The 20,482-nt window shown below is 41.7% G+C and overlaps 1 protein-coding gene and 1 long non-coding RNA gene across 3 annotated transcripts in view; one reads left to right on the top strand and one right to left on the bottom strand.

Moving 5' to 3' along the window:
* Positions 1-19,833, bottom strand: part of ARFIP1 (ARF interacting protein 1) — a 34,450-nt gene extending 14,617 nt beyond the window's left edge. The window contains exons 1-5 of one of the 2 annotated variants that reach the window (XM_079990473.1): positions 19,692-19,833; positions 15,207-15,286; positions 10,256-10,357; positions 1,295-1,403; positions 790-885 (exon numbers count right to left, since the gene is read on the bottom strand). In XM_079990473.1, coding sequence (XP_079846599.1) covers positions 790-885; positions 1,295-1,403; positions 10,256-10,357; positions 15,207-15,284 — 385 coding nt within the window. In that variant the 5' untranslated portion in view covers positions 15,285-15,286; positions 19,692-19,833. The remainder of the gene's footprint in view (positions 1-789; positions 886-1,294; positions 1,404-10,255; positions 10,358-15,206; positions 15,287-19,691) is intronic. The other variant, XM_079990474.1, reaches the window with a different exon arrangement.
* Positions 1,410-2,216, top strand: LOC307224042. Its single transcript, XR_013842390.1, has 2 exons — positions 1,410-1,810; positions 2,105-2,216. It is a non-coding gene; the product is annotated as an uncharacterized lncRNA (long non-coding RNA).
* Positions 19,834-20,482: the final 649 nt, after the last annotated feature.

Below are 20,482 nucleotides of genomic sequence, written 5' to 3'. Positions count from 1 at the left end.
CAGATTTTAAATTGCTGTAAACCAAAGTATTATTAATTCATTCTAAGTGGCTCATACAATTACTGGATAGCAAATGCTTTCTATAACCTTTAAAATATGTTCACAATTCCAACCATGCATGAATTTAATTTTTAAAAGGCTAAAACATGAAGGCCTCAGGTACATTTAGAAATTTCAGTGCTGATCACTGACACATACTCTCAACTTCATCGTACCTCAAATAATGTCTGCAGAATACCCTACACACAAAAGCCTTCCCCAAACTGATGTTCTAATGGGTTTGGGGCTAAACTGCCATCAGCCCCAGTTAGCATGGCCAATGTCCAAGAATGATGGGAGTTGTCCAAAACATCTGGATGGCACCTGGATGGGGGAGACTGCCTTATACAATAGACCTGGGAAATACTCTACCCTTTCAGAATGAAGTACCAACACTAGACTAACTTGATCAAAGCCAGGCAGTCCATGGTATAGCCTTGGAAATTATATATTCCTGTTATAATGGAGAACTAATGGAACACTACTACAACTACAAGAGAAAACTGCAGTAGCAAGGTCATTCCTCAAATCATTCTCCTGATGATAATATTTGTTTGATCATGTTTAATAGTAAATAAAGATAGTATTCAGAAAGAAAAATGCACTGGTTACTTTGCCAAGTGACAGAACCATGAAAAAGCAGCTGTTATGCTTAGCAATAGCAAGTAAAGGAATCATAACGAATTATCTGCTAACTTGGGAGTTAGTATTGTATCAGCAAGAGTGTTATCTGCTTAAACCTCTGAATACCTTTCGGAATAATTAAATCACTCCCTTGTTCAGCCAGTCTGCTAGCAGCTGCGCTGCTAGGAGATACAACAGGTGACATGGGTAATGACGAGGGACCTGAAAACGGGACATACACCATGAAAATCCATCCTTATTCGATCAACACATTACATGTACACAAAATACTGGAGAAACTAGACTGAAACTTGTACATCAATATTTCAAGTTAGGGCTGCTTTGAAACAGAGGCAGCTCCATTATGGGGGCTGCTCCACAGGGCAAGCCCTTTTGTGTATACTGACCATTTAGTTATCTCACCACCACCACTATGAACTAGCCTTTAGAACTCAGCAGAGTTTTTTCATGTACAAATTCACTGAATGAATTGCGAATAGACACATTCTTTGGCTGAAGTGCTTTTTTTTTTTTTACATACAAATGAGTAATAATGAATACTACATAGAATCCCTTTTCTGTCATTAATATATTTGTTGTAAATATTCTTAGTTCATGAGTAATAACTTACCTTGAAATGGTCCAGCTTCAATGATTCCCTCTTTGGTACTGTCGAAGCCATGCGATGTAATTTGGGTTTCAGACAGACCAAGTCCAGCTGGTATTGAGTGCTTCAAGTCCTTAGAAATGTTTGAATAAAAAGGGAAATCCATGTAAAGATCCCAGATAAAGGAACTTGTAGGCATTATAACAACCTATCAAGCTCCTCTATAACAAGGCATTTGACAGCCTAGAATCTACTTTATGGTGTCATGAGATTCTATTATGATGACTTAACACAGTACAGCTTTGCAGTCTGCATCATACATTTCACTTACATTTGTGAACCAGGTGCTATATGCCAGGGATGTCCAACCAGTAGATCGATCCCTGGATGACTGTGGTAGATTGTGGTGCACCGTGGGATCCCTATAGATCAGCAGTAGTGATAAGCAATGCAGTGAAAGTTCCCGCCCCCCACTGCTCTTTTCCTTTGTTGTGTCAAATGGGTATTTCGCCAATGAGTTAGAAAACACCGTTGTTATAGGTGAGCTGTCTCCCCCCCCCCAAAAAAAATAATAAAGCTAGCATGCTTTGTTATTCCTCCCTAAAAGAAGCTCAACAAGTTTGGCTTCGTCCCCCCCTAAAAAAGGTCAACAACTTTGGCTCTACTGGTAGTAGTTCGCAGTCTCTTGGGAGTTGGATGTGCCTGCTATATACCAATGGTTTACAAGGACAAAGTGGTTTCTACTAGGAACATGGGGAGGGCAATATAACTTGTGGTCTAGAATGCACCTTGATTGGGTCAATATAGTACTTATATCCAATTTCTTTCCTAAAGGATTTTGTTTTGACTTCAAGTATCCCTCTGCCATTTGGAAGGCTTAAGAATGAGATGAGTTCCATCAAGTTCAATGCAACCGCATTCTAAATAAATGTGTTTAGGACATTTAGGACAGAGTTTTATAATTTCTGCCTTAGAGAATATCTCTTAAGTTTTGGATACCTTACATATAGAAGCCACTTCTTGCAACAGTTTACTCAACAAGCCAAATTTGGTGAAAATAGTTATGAGATGATAATAAAACGTAACAGTTTCTAGCAAAAAGCTTTCTATTATCATTGTCCTCATCAATAAACTGAGCAAGCCCTAACAGCATGTTAGGAAAATGTGTGGTACAAAGCACAACTAGTGCCACACAAGTCCCCAGGGCTCCATTCAGAATCAACCTGGGTCTGATACAGCATGAATTAAGGCTTAGACAAGAATTTGGATCCCACTGCTTCTTCCCCCTAATTTAACCTGGTTAAGGAGGGGACAGCAGATGCCCCAGACTTTGAGTTTTCACACAGCAAGTTACATTTCCTATGCTGCTCAGTGACAACAAAGGGAATTGCTGGTATGCCCAGGTCCTAAGCCTAAGGTATCAACTGTTGGCAGTTCTCCATGCAACTGACCCACAGTTATGGGAAGGTTTGAGAAAGAGGACCTGGAAGCAAGGGCTGACTGAGCAATTCCAAAATGAACACAAACGTCAGATTTGCATCAAATTCAGAAGGTATCAGAAATGGTTAAAAAAACCCAACTCCCTCCATTCCCCAAATTTGGAACTATTTTACCTAAAAATTTTTTTTGAAGTTTTTCAGTAGTTTACATTTAGATATTATGGCAGGCTATAGTTAGATGTTGCCAGAACAAGCCCTTAGAAGCTTCAGACTTACATGCTTCTGCTTTCCTCTTCAATTCTTATTTGCAGCAAACTATCACTTGCAATTTTATACATACAAGTAAACTGTAATTTGCACTTGCCTGTAGACTAGGTTCAAGCTTGGTTTGTAGGCTAGGACAAACCCCAAGACAAACATGTACCAGAGGTAGGGACTTGCCATGTGTCAGGGGAAGGAGGGAGTGCAGAGTTCTAGGTTCATGCACATAATGTCAAACAATGGGCAGCATTACATTTGACTAAGACATAAGGTTCAATTTAGACAAGCTATTAACTAAATTTAACTTTGGATTTGTGAAATATCTGAACTGATAAACTATGGTTCATGACTTGTTGGTTAATCAAAATAGGAAATGGTTTCAAGTGGATTTACAAACCTCTATATAAACAATTATGGTGAAACAAGAAACCACTCTAGTTGTGATTGCAATTTGTTTTAAACTGTTTTCAATGTTGTATTTTATACTGTGCTGACGAATCCTGGGACCTCATGGTGAAAAGCTAATAATAATAATAATACAGAAAATTAAAGGAGACAAGCATCTCTAGCCCTGGGTTTGCCATTACCTCTGGTAGCAATAGCATTGGCATGTCTGCGGTATGTTAGTGTAGCTAAGATTTTCTCAACATAATGACTAATAATGGCTGAGTAGTTCAAGAAATACTACACCACAGTAAAATGAGGATATGGTCAAACCTCAGTTGTTGAACACAATCTGTTCTGGAAGACCGTTCGACTTCCGAAACATTTGACAACTGAGGAGTGGCTTCCAATTGGTTGCAAGAGCTTCTTGCACTCAAGCGGAAGCCGCGTCAGACGTTCAGGTTCCGAAAAATGTCTGAAAACCAGAGCATTTATGTCTGGGTTTTTGGCATTCGGGAGCTGAAACATTTGAAAACTGAGCCATCCAAGAACCGAAATTTGACTGTATAAATGAATCCCACAGCTGCATCCTAATTTGTCCACACCAGGGCTGAAGTCATAGAAGTCTGTGAGTCCAGGCTTCTCACTGCATGTATTCTGCTTTCATATTAAAAGTCAGAAACTTACATGCTAACTTACAGAAATATGGAAAGTTGCAAAGGTAGCATTCTGCCACCCACCAGTATGGCAGAGTTAAGAGAAGCAGTTAGCACCCTGCTACATTTCCCAGCATTGCATAGGCTGATCAACTAAGTAGGATTTTTCTATTTCCCTTTTTTTTGCCAGAAATACAACTTACATTTCAGTTGACTAGCAATCACTGTCCTGACTGGCAGATTAGGCACTGATTTCCTTTGGTATGGATGCTTATTTCTACAAGAAAACTATATGTGGTTTGGGGTTTGTTAGTTTTTTTAAAGGGAGAGAGAAAGAGAGAGAGAGAGAGAGAGAGAGAGAGAGTTGACTTATGGTGTTCCCCTCAGCCCTGGTAAATCCCCTTAAATATCCTCAACAAGATTTGACAAAGATATGAACCAGATTTGCTTTTCAGTGGCTTTCTCAACTTTATTCCCAGGTACAAATCTCGGTTTCCTGAATCATTCTGTTACTTGCCCATTCTGCTGATGCTCTATAGAAGTATGCTACTCTGTGGGACCTCTGTACAATATTCCTCCCTAGATTCACTCTCATCCCCTTACCACACCCAACTTCTGGCAGTTCTGAAACATTTTCTTGTTTTCAACTAAGTGCCAAAGTCTTATAGCAATGAACAAACACCAGGGATTAAGGCTTTAATCTCTAATCAAGAGATCCTGCCTTTATTGAGAAAGGTTGTCAGCATTAGTTTCAAAACCACAATGTTAATGACCATAATAGGCACAAAAAACCATGCCAAAAGCCTACCCATATCTCAATTTTTAGCTTGATGCTTTAAAAGGTTTTAAAAAACATATCTAGTTTCTGTAACTTTTTCAAGGCCTGGTTGGAATAGGGCACCTGCTTTATAGACAACTCTCTCACCAACCTTTTGCCACTTTAATGTACGGTAATTCACTGGCAACTCTTTGAAATGCAGAGTTGACAATGACCAAAATCCACAAAGAAACATAAAACTGAATGATGCCTATTCTCAGCTGCCTGTAGCTTTATGGTCCAAGCTACCCCAAACAAACACCTATATAACTACATATAGGCTACCCTCTATAACATACCCCCCCACACACTATTCAGCCCATCTCTAACTCTAACTCCCCTTCTCCCACACTGTATGTCGGCACAACACTCTAGGTTTGATAGACAATGTAAGGGGAGATACACACAGGACAACCCAGACGGGTTGGCAGGAAAACATCACATATAACAGACATACAAAATGCCTAGCTTAAAAGCAATTGTACTAAACTTGAGGGAACTGGGAAATCCTATCAAAAGAAAACACATCACCTCGTATGTAAGCACAATGAAATCACACATTGCCTTTCTACAGGAAATACAAATACAGGAAGCAAACTCCTGAGTAAACCCTGCTTCAGTCAACAATGGGTGGCCCCTGGCTCAGGTAAGGTCCACGGGGTAGTCATAGTACTCAGTAGAGACCTAAATTTTAAAGCCACAACAGTGCTAAAAGGCAGATTCATTTTTGCTAAAGAAGTACTAGATGGGAAACTAAGCTGACAAATGCCCGAAACACAAAACAACTAGAGTTCATCCAAAAGACACTAAGCAAATTCCTCTCCTTCTCCAAAGGAGAAGCAATCCTAGGAGATGACCTCAACCTAAATATGAGAGGCACCTCCCTAAAAGACATCCATCCTACAACCCCATGGGCAACCTTCCTCAGTGGGAAACCTCAAACAATTAGAGACTCTTACAAACTACTGAAAATTCAAAGAAACAGAGGCCTTTATGACATCCCGGGAGAAAAGAACCTAGGAGACACCAGCCACACATTCCAGTTTGAATGCCATGGCACAATGTCCAGACTGGGCAGAATTCAGCTCATACAAGGCCTGATCCCCGTGATAGAAACAACAAACATTGGTAACATTAAAATCACAGACCACACCCCAGTAGAAGTTACTCTCAAAATAGGAGAGGAAACACAAGCAACCCCGTCACGGTCCTTCAGCCCCGTCCTAATCACAAACCAACTGGCTAGAGAGTGTCTCTTGAAAACTCTCCAAAGCTTCTTTAAGGACAATTATGTGGGTGACATAATAACCCCCTCCTCTGGGACACAATGAAAGTGGTCACCAGAGGAGCCTGGATAAAGGAGAGAGCATCCCTTAAAAAACAAACCTCCAAAATTGGTAAATTAGAAAAATAAATTACGACCCTCTCATCACACTACAAACAGGAGCAAAAAACCTCCTTAAACTCATAGAACAAAAAAGAAGGGAAATTGACTCTCTAGAAATCAATAAAACAATGATTAACATCCTATACTCTAAACGACGCTTTTACAAATATGGAGGGAAGAACTGGGGCTGGGGCTGATGAAGGGGAAGTAAGATTCATATAGTTGCTCCTTTGGGGGCTGATGGATCCAAGTCGACTTCTGAGGAGGTAAGGAGTCTCCCAGTGGGCCCTTGGACCCCATGCCAATGTCAGATGCTGGAGTGTGCTGCCCTACAACTCTGACAACTTTAGAAAATGAGTTTAGGAGCTAAAGTCCCATGTCAGAAAATCTGCAGAAACTTGCATTTTTGGCAGCTGTGAAGCCTTGAGTGACTAAACGAGTAACCTAGACCAAAACCAATTCTGAAAAGGGGGCAAAACCCAATACAGTGGTGCCCCGCAAGACGAATGCCTCGCAAGACGAAAAACCCGCTAGATGAAAGGGTTTTCCGTTTTGGAGGCGCTTCGCAAAACGAATTTCCCTATGGGCTTGCTTCGCAAGACGAAATGTCTTGCGAGTTTTTCCGACTTTTTTTCCCTCCCCCCCCTTTTTCTAAGCCGCTAAGCCACTTATCTGCTTATCCGCTAAGCTGATAAGCCGCTAAAAGCCGCTAATAGCGCTAAGCCGCTAAGCCGTCAATGGGCTTGCTTCGCAAGACGAAAAAACCGCTAGACGAAGAGAATCGCGGAACGGATTATTTTCGTCTTGCGAGGCACCACTGTATATAGGTCACAGTGCAGAATTAGTTATTGGAAAGTCTGCCCTACACACCAGGCATATGAAACCCCCTTCCAACTTCCCCCCTGCAATATTTCTCCTCCTCTGTGGGGCACACCTAGAAGTGCTAATATGTCAAGTGCTCCAAAATGAGCAAAGATGAGTGATGCAAGCATTCAAATGACAAAGATAATTTCCTGACATTATTTATACAGCACAGGGCAGTAACTTTACTTGTGTGTAATAATTTAGTCTGCTGGGTTTCCTGTCCTAAAGAGTAGTTAAGAGGGACCTGCCAGCCAGCCACTCCATTGAATGGGCTACTAGTAATGAACTCAAGGGTGCATAGACTTTCTTCCATTTGAACTCCAGCAATTAATGTGATAACGTCATCTATTCAGCATTACTCAAGAACAGATTTTGAAAGCCTTTTGTAGCTTCCAGTTTAACAAAGTGATAAGAGGATTCTGGCTAAAACATCAGGAAAAACTTTCTAATGGTAAGCTATTGTTTTCCAATGCACTGTCTAAATAATTAAATAGCTTAATCTCATCAGCTCTGAACAGAGCTGATCTTTTAATACAAGTTTGCAGCAATTAATTTCTACTACTTTCGCTATGCAAGGGACTTGGGAGCAACATGGAGTTGTGTTTAGGAAATCCTTCTGACAGACAGGCAATAATGATTTCCTTCAATCAAAAGCCTTGGTGCCGTTTTAAGTAACAGCAGCCGCGGCGGCAGCAGCAGCATTGTAACATCCCACACCATGGGTAGGCAAACTAAGGCCCGGGGGGGGGGGGCGGATATGGCCCAATCGTCTTCGGATGGTCCAGGAATCAGCGTGCTTTTACATGAGTAGAATGTGTGCTTTTATTTAAAACGCATCTCTGGGTTATTTGTGGGGCATAGGAATTCGTTCTCCCCTCCAAAAAAAATATAGTCTGGCCCTCCACAAGGTCTGAGGGATAGTGGACCGGCCACCTGCTGAAAAAGTCTGCTGACCCCTGTCCTACACAGAATGACACAATGAGAAGGGCTGCCCCCATTTTTTCCATAGATCCATTCTGTAGCAGCATATTGCAACACTGCTAGGCTGCAAATTGCAGCTCCACTGACATGAAGTGGCAGCAAGGCTTTATAAAATCTTTAAATAAACTGGAAAACGCCCTGCCACATCCTCTCATATTGGTACGTTCCTTTGCCTCTGAAAATTAATAGATCTGATCTCCCTCAATAGTTGTTGAAAATTCTCTCCTACTTTTACAGAGGCAGCAGATGATTCTACAAACATTTTATGGGCACAGCCAACCAGCCAGGTATAAAACATAAGATTTTTTCAAGTATGAAAGAGGTTATCCCTCAAACCACATAGCCTATACCAGAGCAGCCCCTAGTGGACACAAAAGTATGTTACAATTTTGTTTTATTCATGCAGTGTTTATTTTTATAATAGCAATCCGTATTTGGCAAGAATATTTCACTTAACAATGTCAGCCTTGTAAATAAGCCAACAAAAGTTGCTAGCCTGCTTATGGATAATTTTAATGGGAGCATGATACTTTTACATATCCAGAAGATAAGCCCTAATAACCAACACACACCATATTTGTAGGTCTCCTGCAGCCAGAAAAAGGTGCTCTTTGCAAAAAGGAGTAACACAGAAAACATTCTAAGAAAGTTAAAAATAATTAACTTCAAAGAAAGCATGCAAAACAAGGAGACATATGCAAAAGATTTCTACACCCTCAGCACTGATTTTCATCACTTATTACTTTGACCAGCCTCTCCATAGCCACCTAGACAAACCTTTTTTCATCATTCCCATCAATAACAAACCTTCAGAATTCAGGCTGCAACTCCATACTCACTTACATGGGAGTCCCACTGAAGTCAATGGGGGCTTACTTCTGAGCAGACATCTAGGACTGCCGCAACACTCTGCTATCCTGCCATTTGCAGGCACCCCACCCCCACTTGCTCCCACACCTCCCCTATCACTCTCAGCAAAGAAAGCAATACTTAGATATTCTTTTCCTCCTGTTCTCTCAAATCACTGCAGCTACATTAATTGTCTGATTCACAAAGCAGTTAAGACAGAATCCTCAAGTTCAAACTGACACAGCATCATGATCCCATCAGTTAGTATCAATGGAATGCTATTTCAAATAGCAATCATAATCAACGGGTGCTGGAGGGAGATGGCAGCACATTCCTACTTTGCTTGCAAAACATGCTGGTCCCGTGAGTCTGGGGCTAGAAGGGAGGTGTTTGTGGGTGGGTGGGTGGTGGCTGAAGCATGTGGCTCTTGCTCTCCTCCCTATCCCTTTGTGGCTTGAGGTTGGGAAGCTTTGTGCCTCATGTACTTGCAGGCACACATTCTCATTCTGCCTGTATTAACAAGCCCTACCTACCCAAGCAAAATTCCTGATCCCCACAACTTGATAGAAATGAAGTATATTTCAAGTCCCAGAAAGCTAATGTTTCAAAATACAACTAAAGTTGGAGTCAACAAGGAGGGAATAACCTGAATAGTCTAGCAGTCGAATATGTTCTCAGATTCTCTGATTTATTCACCTGGATATTGGACTTTCCTTATTCCCAACAATCAGAACAAATTATACACTAAAAAATATTAAATGAAATCTACAAATAACTTTAACTGCAAGAAATTAAAACATTACAGCATCTTACTCTTCTATGTTTTATTACTTTTATGGAGTTATTTGCAACATATCTTGTGATTTGAAAGGATAAAACCTATATTCATCTCTAGAGAAAAGGCTGGCAAGCCTTCTCCAAGCAGGAGAACATTAGATTAATGCCTGGAGCAAGCAAATTATATGGTGAAAGTATTGCCTAGATTAATCTAATTTGATTATTAGTAAAATGCTCAGGGATTTAATTTACACTATACTTTTATCATAATCATCATCATTTATTAATATATGTGTTGCCCAATGCAAAATGCCACCAGGCAACTTACAGTACCACAAATTCTGTTTTTTAAAGCAAAAATTATTTTTAAAGCAAAAATAGTTTAAAAAAGAAACTAACAATAGAAAAACCCCATTTTGAGCTGATCTAAATATGTGCAAATTCATCATTCAAAAAGTAACATTCCCCATGAAAAATATTAAGCCACTAGCTGATAAAATATATTAAACTCAAACACTAAAAACCATTGCTATTATACATATTGTTAAACTGCTTAGTTATGCCTCATACCCTGTTATAGCTGTGCTCATGTGTATCTTCAAGTTCTCCATTACTTGTCACAGAAATCTCTGCTGCTGAATTTTTTGGAGATTCTTCAGCCATTGAACACTCCTATAGTTTGAAGAGAAATATGTTGAGTGTTATAAAATGATATTAATATTAAATGTTTAGCTATTTTGCTAAACTACCACATTTCACTGAACCACAAAGAGGATATTTGCAGATCCCAACACAATGATCCTATGAAACATAGCTTGTTAAATTATTCAGTCTCCTAAACAAAAAGCAAGTAGTAGATCAAGTACCCTTTGTTCAGGTCAGTCTGCTCCCACCCCAGTGCTAGACACACATAAAAACAATTGATGGCCCACATAGTAACTTCTGCCTCCTAGTCACAGGACGTTAGATATTCCTGACACTTAACATTACCAAACAGCATAATATTTATATTTACTTTGGTACATGGCAACCCTTTTCAGCTATCAAAAGATGCTCACAGACTTAAGAGAACTGCACCGCATGTGAGTCATCTGCCTCTTGTTGTGCAGCCTCAAATATTAATGCCCGTAAGGCTGATGAGTGCATCTGATCAAGCACCTGATTGTCACAGTGCCAGGTAAAACTCTAGTTTCCCCAGTTTCTCTATAGAAGTGTACATAAGACTAAGGCCAACCAATGGCTGTTCACTTACCTCCCATGGTGTTCCCACATTAACACTGGAGTATTATAATAGGTTATATATTTAATCTCAACAGATGTACAATTTTGATACTGTAAACAGCGGAATAAGTAGTTTACGGGCAAACTGTTTCCTCTTTCACACAACACCTGCAATTTTATTAGTCAAAACTCATGTAACTATGGCATCTGTTTTTATAAGGTATTGAAAGCAAATCAAAAGACTAATGCACACATGTAAGCTACCGTATTTTTCGCTCTATAAGACAAACCTGACCAAAGTTTTTAGAGGAGGAAAACAAGAAAAAAAATATTCTGAATCAAATGTTGTACTATTTAATAAACAACCCTCTCCCTCTCTGCGCAGCAGCTCTCCTGCGAAGCGGGAGGAGGAACAGAGCCCCTTCTGTTCCTCCTCCCGCTTCGCTGAAGGGGCGCTGTGCAGCTCTCCCTCTCTGCACAGCGCCATTTGCTCTGTAAGATGCACACACATTTCCCTTTACTTTTTAGGAGGAAAGAAGTGTGTCTTATGGAGCGAAAAATACGGTAATATGAAAACACTACATAGCTAGTATCCGTAACTTTAGCTCATCTTTGCAAAACAGCATATGCCCCATGGGCTAGAGTATCTCTACATCTTCTGGGTTTTATTGGATTGTGGAAGGACCTAACGAAGAGTTCATATGACAATGTGGCAAAAGCCAGAACCAATCAAGTCACCACAGAGTACATCATGCAGAGTGCTAAGACACTAGCTGTATTAATTAAGCCTGGTAAGGGTAAACTATAAATTACAATTTATGACATATTGTAACAGTCATTCAAGCAGACCTGCCTTGCCACAGATCAGGTCACATCAATCAAATGTAGCATTCAGTTCTTAAAGTAATGGCATGGTTTGCACGTCACATTAAACCATAGTTTTAATCAAACTATGGTTTGATGTATGCTGCTTAATAGTTCCCAAGGCACTCCTATCTGTGGCTTCTACTAGTCTGTTCACTTGATGCTGAACCATGATTTCATAATATATGTTAACAAAATCCTTACCTACTGCGGTCGGTTTCATATCCCCAGTTGGCTATGAAGCTTTCTGCGTGACCTTGGGTAAGTAATAGTCTCTCAGCCTAATCTAATTCACAGGATTGTTGTAAGGATAAAACAGAGAGAAGGGAAAACCATGTACGCCACCTTGAGCTCCTTAGAGAATCACAGAATTGTAGAGTTGGAAGGGATCCCAAGGATCATCCAGTCCAACCCCCTGCAATGCAGGAATCCTGCCCACAGAAAAGTTGGGATATAAATGCAATAAATAAACAAATCTTTTCTGTTTTCTGCCAGTAGACAGATTGCAGAAAGAAGGCTATCAGTTATGCACTTCTCTCTTTGATCATGTATGTCTCCTGAATAAAATCCACCTCCCAACATGCAATCCTATGTTCATGCTATGAAATAAGGTATTATTGCATCACTTTCCGTAGGTGTAATACTTTTTCTATGATGTAATCAAAAGCATTGCTCTATGCAAAAACAAAAAATAAAAAACCAATAAAAAGTTTCTCAATACAAATTAAAAGACACTTCATAAAACTTTAGTACACACTATAAAATCTACAATGCATTATACGACTCTGGAGTAATAATAATAATAATAATAATAATAATAATAATAATAATAATTTATTATTTATACCCCGCCCATCTGGCTGGGCCTCCCCAGCCACTCTGGGCGGCTTCCATAAAAACCAAAAATACAGTAAAATATCACACGTTAAAAACTTCCCTTAAGATGTCATCTGAATGTCAGGTAGTTGTTTATCGCTTTGACATCTGAGTAGCCTTTGAGCCTACAGCTATACAATTCAGCACAATAGCACCATGTTCTAAAATTTAAGAAGCCTAAACACAAAATGCCCAAAATCACATAAGTCAGGTCAAAATTTAACCAGCTATGATTATTTTAAATACTTTTATATCACAAGTCTTGCTTATTTAGGGTTGTGTTCCCTGCTTTCTCAAAGCCAAAGGGAGACACCACCAAACTGTACTGAAGTCTGATTCAATATAAAAACTTCCCATGGCACATTCCTATGTAGCCTGCAGTCTCCTCATCCCCCTCCACATACTTTTAATCTGGTCTGCAACACATGTGCTGTCTGTGAGGGATGCCAGGTGAGCTTAAGGAAGACAGATTGCTCTGCCCCTGCTTTGGTAGTTTCTGAGGTGGCTGGAGAGGAAAAGGTTTATCTTCCTCAGCAGTGAGCATGGAAGCTGAGTGAACTTCTGGAAGAAGGAATGAGTGTCCTACCCTTCCTACCACATCTCACTTTACTGGGTGGAAAGGGGGCTTTCTTGTGTTTTTATATTGTGATTTTATCCTGTGAACTGCCCTGAGACATGCAGGTATGGGGCAGTATACAAAATTATCATCATCATCATCATCATCATCCTTCATTTGCAGCCAGTACATGTCTATTCAGAAGTAAGCCCCACTGAGTCCAATGGAACTGGCTTCAATCCCAAACACACTTATGTAGTGCAGTAGTTAGCAAGCCGCTTTAGGACCAAGGAGAACAGGATTCGAATCCCCACTCAGTCATGAAGCTCACTGGCTGACCATGCATAATATCCTGCTTTGATGGACCCGACGGCACGGAAGCAGCACGGAAGATTTTTGTGCTCCACATTCAGCCAAGCAGACTTCTCTCCCTTCTTACCTTGGGCACTCACCAGAGACATGCTTTGCCACTGCCCTGGTGATGTCCATTTTCCCCACCTAAATGGATGACTACACTTCCTTCCTATGGGGACAAGCTGCATTTCGGCATAAAACAAAGCCAAGCCTGTACTCCCAACACCGCGTAGCCACTACTCACAGCGTTCTTTACAATGTACAGATTCTTCCTCCAACATTCCCAGTCAACCATCATGTGAAGCAGTTTACAAGTTAAAAAGCAATTCATTACACTCTGGTGGGCACAGCCACCTTCCCCTCATGTTTGTGTTTCTCTTGATCGAGTCATTCCAGAAAGAGAATGTCCCTGCCCACTACTGACATGCAGCTGCCAAGAGATCAGCACCAACTAGGAGTATTGCCCCTTACAGAAAAACAGAACTTCCCACAACTGTTCTAAAAGTTGCAGGTGTAAGCTCTGGTGGACTGCACTATGCAGAGCTTGCCATAGTACCAGGGACACAACCAACAAGGCTCTGCCCTTATCCTAAGATACAACTAGCACAACTGATGCAGCAACAACTGGATATAATCACCTGAAAGTGGCCTGGAGCATTCTGCACCAGTTGTAGCTGTTCAAGGACCGACTTAAGAGCAGGATTTGGCCATTTTATTGTGTTCACATCTTAATAGGACACTTTGCAAGAAGTTACTCAAGCACCAAATAAGCTCCTTACCCACAAAGGGGAAGCTGTGCCCTTACAACATAATAATAATAATAATAATTTATTATTTGTACCCCGCCCATCTGGCTGGGTTTCCCCAGCCACTCTGGGCGGCTTCCAACAGAGATGAAAAATACACTAAAATGTCACATATTAAAAACTTCCCTGAACAGGGCTGCCTTCAGATGTTTTCTGAATGTCAACAAAAGCTGAAACTTTAATAGTCTCTCAAATTCGGGATAAGACTAGGCAACACTTTCAGTCTCAAAATAACTGGTAGCCAAAGATCCATATTATGAGGGTGCAAACATCCGAGATGGGTATGCTATATCCCCTATCTTCTACCTGGCCGACTGCATGCTTTTCAGCTAGATCTTGCCAAAGAACAGCAGTGGGCATAAGTGGGAGGTGTGGGAGAGGGAGGTATTATGAGATTTTACGTACCAGGGCATAGTGGTGAAAGACTTATCAAACCATCTAGCATCTGTGATTCTATCTTAATATTAATTATTTCTCTATAAACACACAAGAATCTGTCACAGAGGTCTGTCATGTGTATCTTTCCTGAAAAAGCACCAACCACCCAAAAACCTGTGGGGGAAAAAATGAGGCTGAGGGACAACAAAAACACTTGCCAGGTTATCTATAAAATCCTCATTGTTCCTATGCTCTGACAGAATACTTTGCTGTTTAATGGGGCAATACAAAATCAAATGTAAAAATTAAATTGTTTTCAGTTAATCATGTTTTGAATTTGACAAATAATATTCTGTTATAATCAAGAACAATTAAAACAGAGATTGGTTCAATTTCCCCCCAGTCTGAGCCTGTTATTGGATTGGTTGATTATAAATCACTACAACCACTTGTATCACCCAATCACCTCAGAGTCAGACTGGAGTTCTTCTGGAGCCTGGTAAAGTTCATCAACAGTTTCAGGATTCTTGCTGTTTTCTGACATACCTGAAAGTGAAATAAGTTGAGCATGCATTGAGTTCTTCTAAGTAACTAAATTATGGGCTTTAAGGAAGTTCCTTCAAGCTATTTACAAACCTTTCCAACTATATGTATCCAAGTTAGTACACTTTTCATTAACTAGCAAACGTTATCATGAAATGTAAATTACTTTTACTCTCTTTCATAACACAAGGGACAGAACAACAAGAGAATAGTTAAGGGCTCCCTCAGCTAAACTAGAACTACTAATTAAAAAATACAAATGTTCCCAAGCAATCTAAAACCGAATTACTATTAGTTCTACCTATAGATCAAAATGCTGAGACTAACACAAGAAACTCAAGGTCACAATGCTGTATACCAGCACCTGATAAGCTTTTTCAGTATTAGATATCCACAACAATATTTTAGATACAGGTAATTTATAACTTATGCACATTTAACCCTAACCCTGCCCCTGCTCCCTTTCCGGGGCCAAAATCTGCATACACGTCAGCGGTCACACGCCAATCAAACCTGCATAGCCTCATGACTATCAGTTTGGAACCGAAACAGGGAAATCTAAAAACTGGACAGTACTTTCTTCATAACAAGGGACTTTTTTAGGTTTGCAGAAATGTATTTAGTTGTAAGGGGGGAAGCCCCCAGAAAAACCTAATCCTTAATTTCCAGGACCTATAGAATACTGAAGGCAGTAGAGATACAGAATGTTGAGTGTTATTAGAAAAAAAGGGAAATTGTCCTGGGTGAGCTTGTAACAGCTCTCAACGCTCTATAATTGGGATTAATTAGGGGGATTAAGGTCAAAGAGAAGATTGTCATGAGGTTAAAATAAAGCTCTTCTTCAAACTATACAGGGAGGTTTCAGGTGAAGGAGGAGCTGAACTAGTACTATTTTTCTTTCCCTCTTCAGAAACCTCCCCCCACCCCCGCTTTTTAGTGATGGATAGATCAGTCCACTTGTGACCTGGGTCAATTTTACATGCATTTACTCTTAAGTATGGTCGGTCCTATCTCCACATTAATCTGATTTTAAAAAGAAGTCCATACAAATATTTATATTTAAGTATTAATTTTATCTCAATGTACATATTCCTAAACTTTCTATCCTAAAACACATTTTTAAACACGTGCTGGTACATTTTGAACCAGGAACTGTACTGCAAAATTATGTTTCAATTCATGTTTAAGTCTGCGAGATATGAATTAGGTCATCTCCTTAAAAATACATAGTCTTCATCTCTACCACTCTGATACACAGCAAATTGATCAGGTTTGTTGATGACAGTCCATCCAAATCTTTTAGCATTATACAGCACAAGAGTTACAGGAAGGTGGAAAAGAAAGAAAGAAAGAAAGAAAGAAAGAAAGAAAGAAAGAAAGAAGTTTTCCTTTATGTGGCTATTTACAATCCTCCTCACACAAGCCCTGACTAGTGTTATAAAGCTCCTGTTCCAGAACGATTAGATCCATAAAGGTAAAGGTAAAGGTACCCCTGCCCGTACGGGCCAGTCTTGACAGACTCTGGGGTTGTGCGCCCATCTCACTCAAGAGGCCGGGGGCCAGCGCTGTCCGGAGACACTTCCGGGTCACGTGGCCAGCGTGACATCGCTGCTCTGGCCAGAGCCAGAGCCACACACGGAAACGCCGTTTACCTTCCTGCTGGTAAGCAGTCCCTATTTATCTACTTGCACCCGGAGGTGCTTTCGAACTGCTAGGTTGGCAGGCGCTGGGACCGAGCAGCGGGAGCGCACCCCGCCGCGGGGATTCGAACCGCCGACCTTTCTATCGGCAAGTCCTAGGCGCTGAGGCTTTTACCCACAGCGCCACCCGCATCCCTGATTAGATCCATAAACAAGAATAATCTTTTGAGAGCTGCAGAAGACTATGCTGCATACTATACTTTCTTATTTACTATATGTATGCTCCTACTTTTCCTGATTAAAAACCCTCCCCTAAACCTAAGTTTTCCTATTTCCCGACCAAAACTAAACGCTGAGCAAACACTCTGTAGGAAGGTTATAGAGGGGAACAGGAAGACTGACTGCTGATGCCTTCAGTGCCTATTTACAACTAAACTCAAGAGACCTAGAGCATCTAAAGGCACTATCCAACTAAGGCTACAATCCTAGTCATGTCTTTTTTGAAGCAAGTTCACTGGATTCAATGCGACTTACATTCAGGCATGGGAGGTTAGGATTCCAACCTTAGCTATACTCAAGAGTAGACCCACTAAAAGCAATGGACCTGTCCACTGCAGGAATCATCATTTCAACACTATAACCAATTTAGAATGTTTTATTTATACTGTATCTAATTAAAAGTATTTCCATCACATGGCTACATTACCTAGCATACAAGAACACACTGAACGTAAGATAGTGAAACTGAATCACATGGATTACATTACACTGATGTACTTCTTGCTACATTATCATAGCCAAAAGGCAGCACTTAAAACTTTTTAAACCTTTAACAACTTTTAAATGCCATTTTAAGTATATAAACTCACCCGCTAAAAAAGAAGTTAATATTGGCACAATAGAATTAGCAGATATTGCACTATGCACTTGAAGCACTTCAGAAACTTAAAAAAACATATAACTGTTAAATATTTGAGTCTCAAGGAACAACACTAGTCCCCTTTCTTTTCAGATATGCAGGCTGCCAGAAAGCCCCACACTGTTTCACACCATATTCAGCTCTTACTCTTTGCTGCTGCTGTTGAAGACTCTGACCATATGGTCTTACCATTCTAGACCTCTTTAAACCCACTGCCCCTTTCTCTCTCTTCTTCAATCAATTCAGAAAATATAAACTGAACTTTTTTAAAAAACATAATACAATAAAAATCAGGTATTGTCAAAGACCTTTACTTTATGTGTAAGGGGACATTATCAACTTGAATATTAATCTAATATTAAACAAATTCTTTCACTTCATAATGAATGACATTGTGTCAATCACAATAGAGAAAATGGAGAGAATTTTCAACAAGCGGAAGTAGTTATCATTAATCGCTGTGCTTCCTAGGACTGAGGAAGTTAAGCAAAGTTCACTGCAAATTAGTATGTTTAACAGTGTGGTTTTACATGATGCCTTTCTAACCTGCCAAGAACCCACAAATACACTAGTGGTAAACAGAAAATTAAACGTGCAGGGAAGGCTTCCAGTAAGTTCAACTATGCAAGTAAATTTTTTTGGAAGCATTTCTTTCACAGTTAGCACCAGCTTGCATCTAACTGGTGTGGTCAGAGGCGGATTTAAGGGAGTGTGATTGGTTCACCTGCGCTGGGTGCCAAGCCGAGAAGGTGCCACAGGGGAAACCACAACAATGACTTAGAATGGAAGGCGAGAGGCAAGCGGGTGCTGAATTTTGGCGGGTGCTGAATTTTGGCGTTCATAAGAAGACATAACTATTTTGGCGTTCATAAGAAGACATAACTATTCAAGTTTTTAATCCCAGACAGTACTGAACTACAAGTTCTATTTCACAACGAAGAAAACTACCTTTGTGTGAACATAGCCCCCAAACCTTTCATCTATAACTCATTCAAATGGCTGGGAGTCATGGATTCTGGGAAGCAGGGCAGAAAGAAGAGTGCATGGCCAGAATACAACCCCTGAGCAAAAACAAAGCAGCAGCAACTTCACTTTTGGAAGTCAAGGGTGTGAGCACCAAGGAACCTAAAGATTTTGGGGTTTTTTAAAGGCTAAATAAAGTGAGAAAGAGAAGAAAACCAAAAAAGGCGTTTTTCCATGAGCAGCTTTGTACTTCTCCGCTGAGCACAAGTACTTCCTCCTGGGCACAAACACATCAGCTTTACACCTGCCCTTTGCCCCACCCTCCAAGAGATAAAGAGCAGGAACCCTGAGTGCGCACCAGGATCCCCTTCCCGACAGGCCTCCCAAGCGGATTTGTTACCTAACAGGCGAAGGTTTAATCTTCCCGCATCGTCCTATACCTTCGCGCCGTGACATTTAAAAAATAAATAAAAATAAAGCAACACCTGTTGAGCCACAGCCTGCCGGGCAGGCTGCAGAGGATAGGAAACGGTCTCTTCCGGGAAAGAGCGAACTGGGGGGGGGGGGGACGCGCCTTTCCCTCATACGTGGCCTAGGCCCCGGCTGAAGCTCCGGGGCCGCAGCAGGAGGAGGAGGCCAAGAACACCGGCCTGGCGCCGCGGGCGAGGAGGAAGAAGCGGAGTAACGGGAGAGGCGGCGGCGGCGGCGGAACGAGAAGGGCTTCGGCGAGGGAGACGCTGAGGGCTCCGCGTCGGTCCTGTCTGAGGGGAGAGGGTTTTTTTTTTTGGGGGGGGGGGACACGGCGCTCATCTCTTCGCCCCCGCCCCCCGCCCACAGCAGCCACCCACCACACCCTTCTTCTTCTCCTCCTTCCTCCCTCACTTGCCTTCAAGCTCGGCTGCTTCCAGCTGCTCCCCCCCGCAAAAGCCACGGAAACACGGCAGAGCAGCTTAAACGGAAAGGGCTCGCGAGGAAACGGGCGCCGGTTACTTCAGCCTCTCTCTCTCTCTCTCCCTACCCCCCCCTCCCCGCCCTGCTTCCCTCCCTGAACGGCTGCACCAACCGGAACTGCCTGGCCGGAAGTAGAGCGTCCGCTTGCTGCTCTGTAACCTTCCGAAGGGGCCGCTCTAGGCGGCGGCAGCGGCAGCAGCAGCGAGGGGCCGCTTCCACGTTGCTGTCACCATGGCAACAGCATCCGGGCCTGTCGTTTTGCGGCCGGTCTCCCCCCCCCCCCCCCCCCACTTCTCGCTTCCAGCCTGCGACAAGCGGGCCGCGGCTGCAAACCTAGTGGACAAAAGGGGGAGCTCCTCCGGTTGTGCAGGGCAACCAGTGCGCAGAAGTAGAATAGGGTGCCGTGCCCTTTAAGGGCTCCTCCACTTCGAATTGCGGCTCGCCAGTAGGAACGGGAAGCGAAGGGTGTGCTGTGTGTGGCTTTTCCTTTCCCGCCCTCCCAGAGGACTTAAGTGCATTCAGTTGCCCGCGGCAAAAACAAGGAAGAGCCTCGTTTCACCCGGGAACTTCCCTAAACAGGGTTGCCTTCAGATGTTGAGATTCCAACTAAACATCAGGAAGACCTTTCTGATGGCAAGAGCTGTTTGACAGTGGAAAAGGTTCCTTTGGAAGGTGGTGGGCCTCCCTTGGAGGTTTTTAAGCAGAGGTGGGATGGCTGTCTGTCAT

This window comes from Podarcis cretensis (genome assembly GCF_951804945.1).
Source record: "Podarcis cretensis genome assembly, chromosome: 9".
Taxonomy (NCBI): Eukaryota; Metazoa; Chordata; class Lepidosauria; order Squamata; family Lacertidae; genus Podarcis; species Podarcis cretensis.
This window is presented reverse-complemented; position numbering and strand designations above follow the sequence as displayed.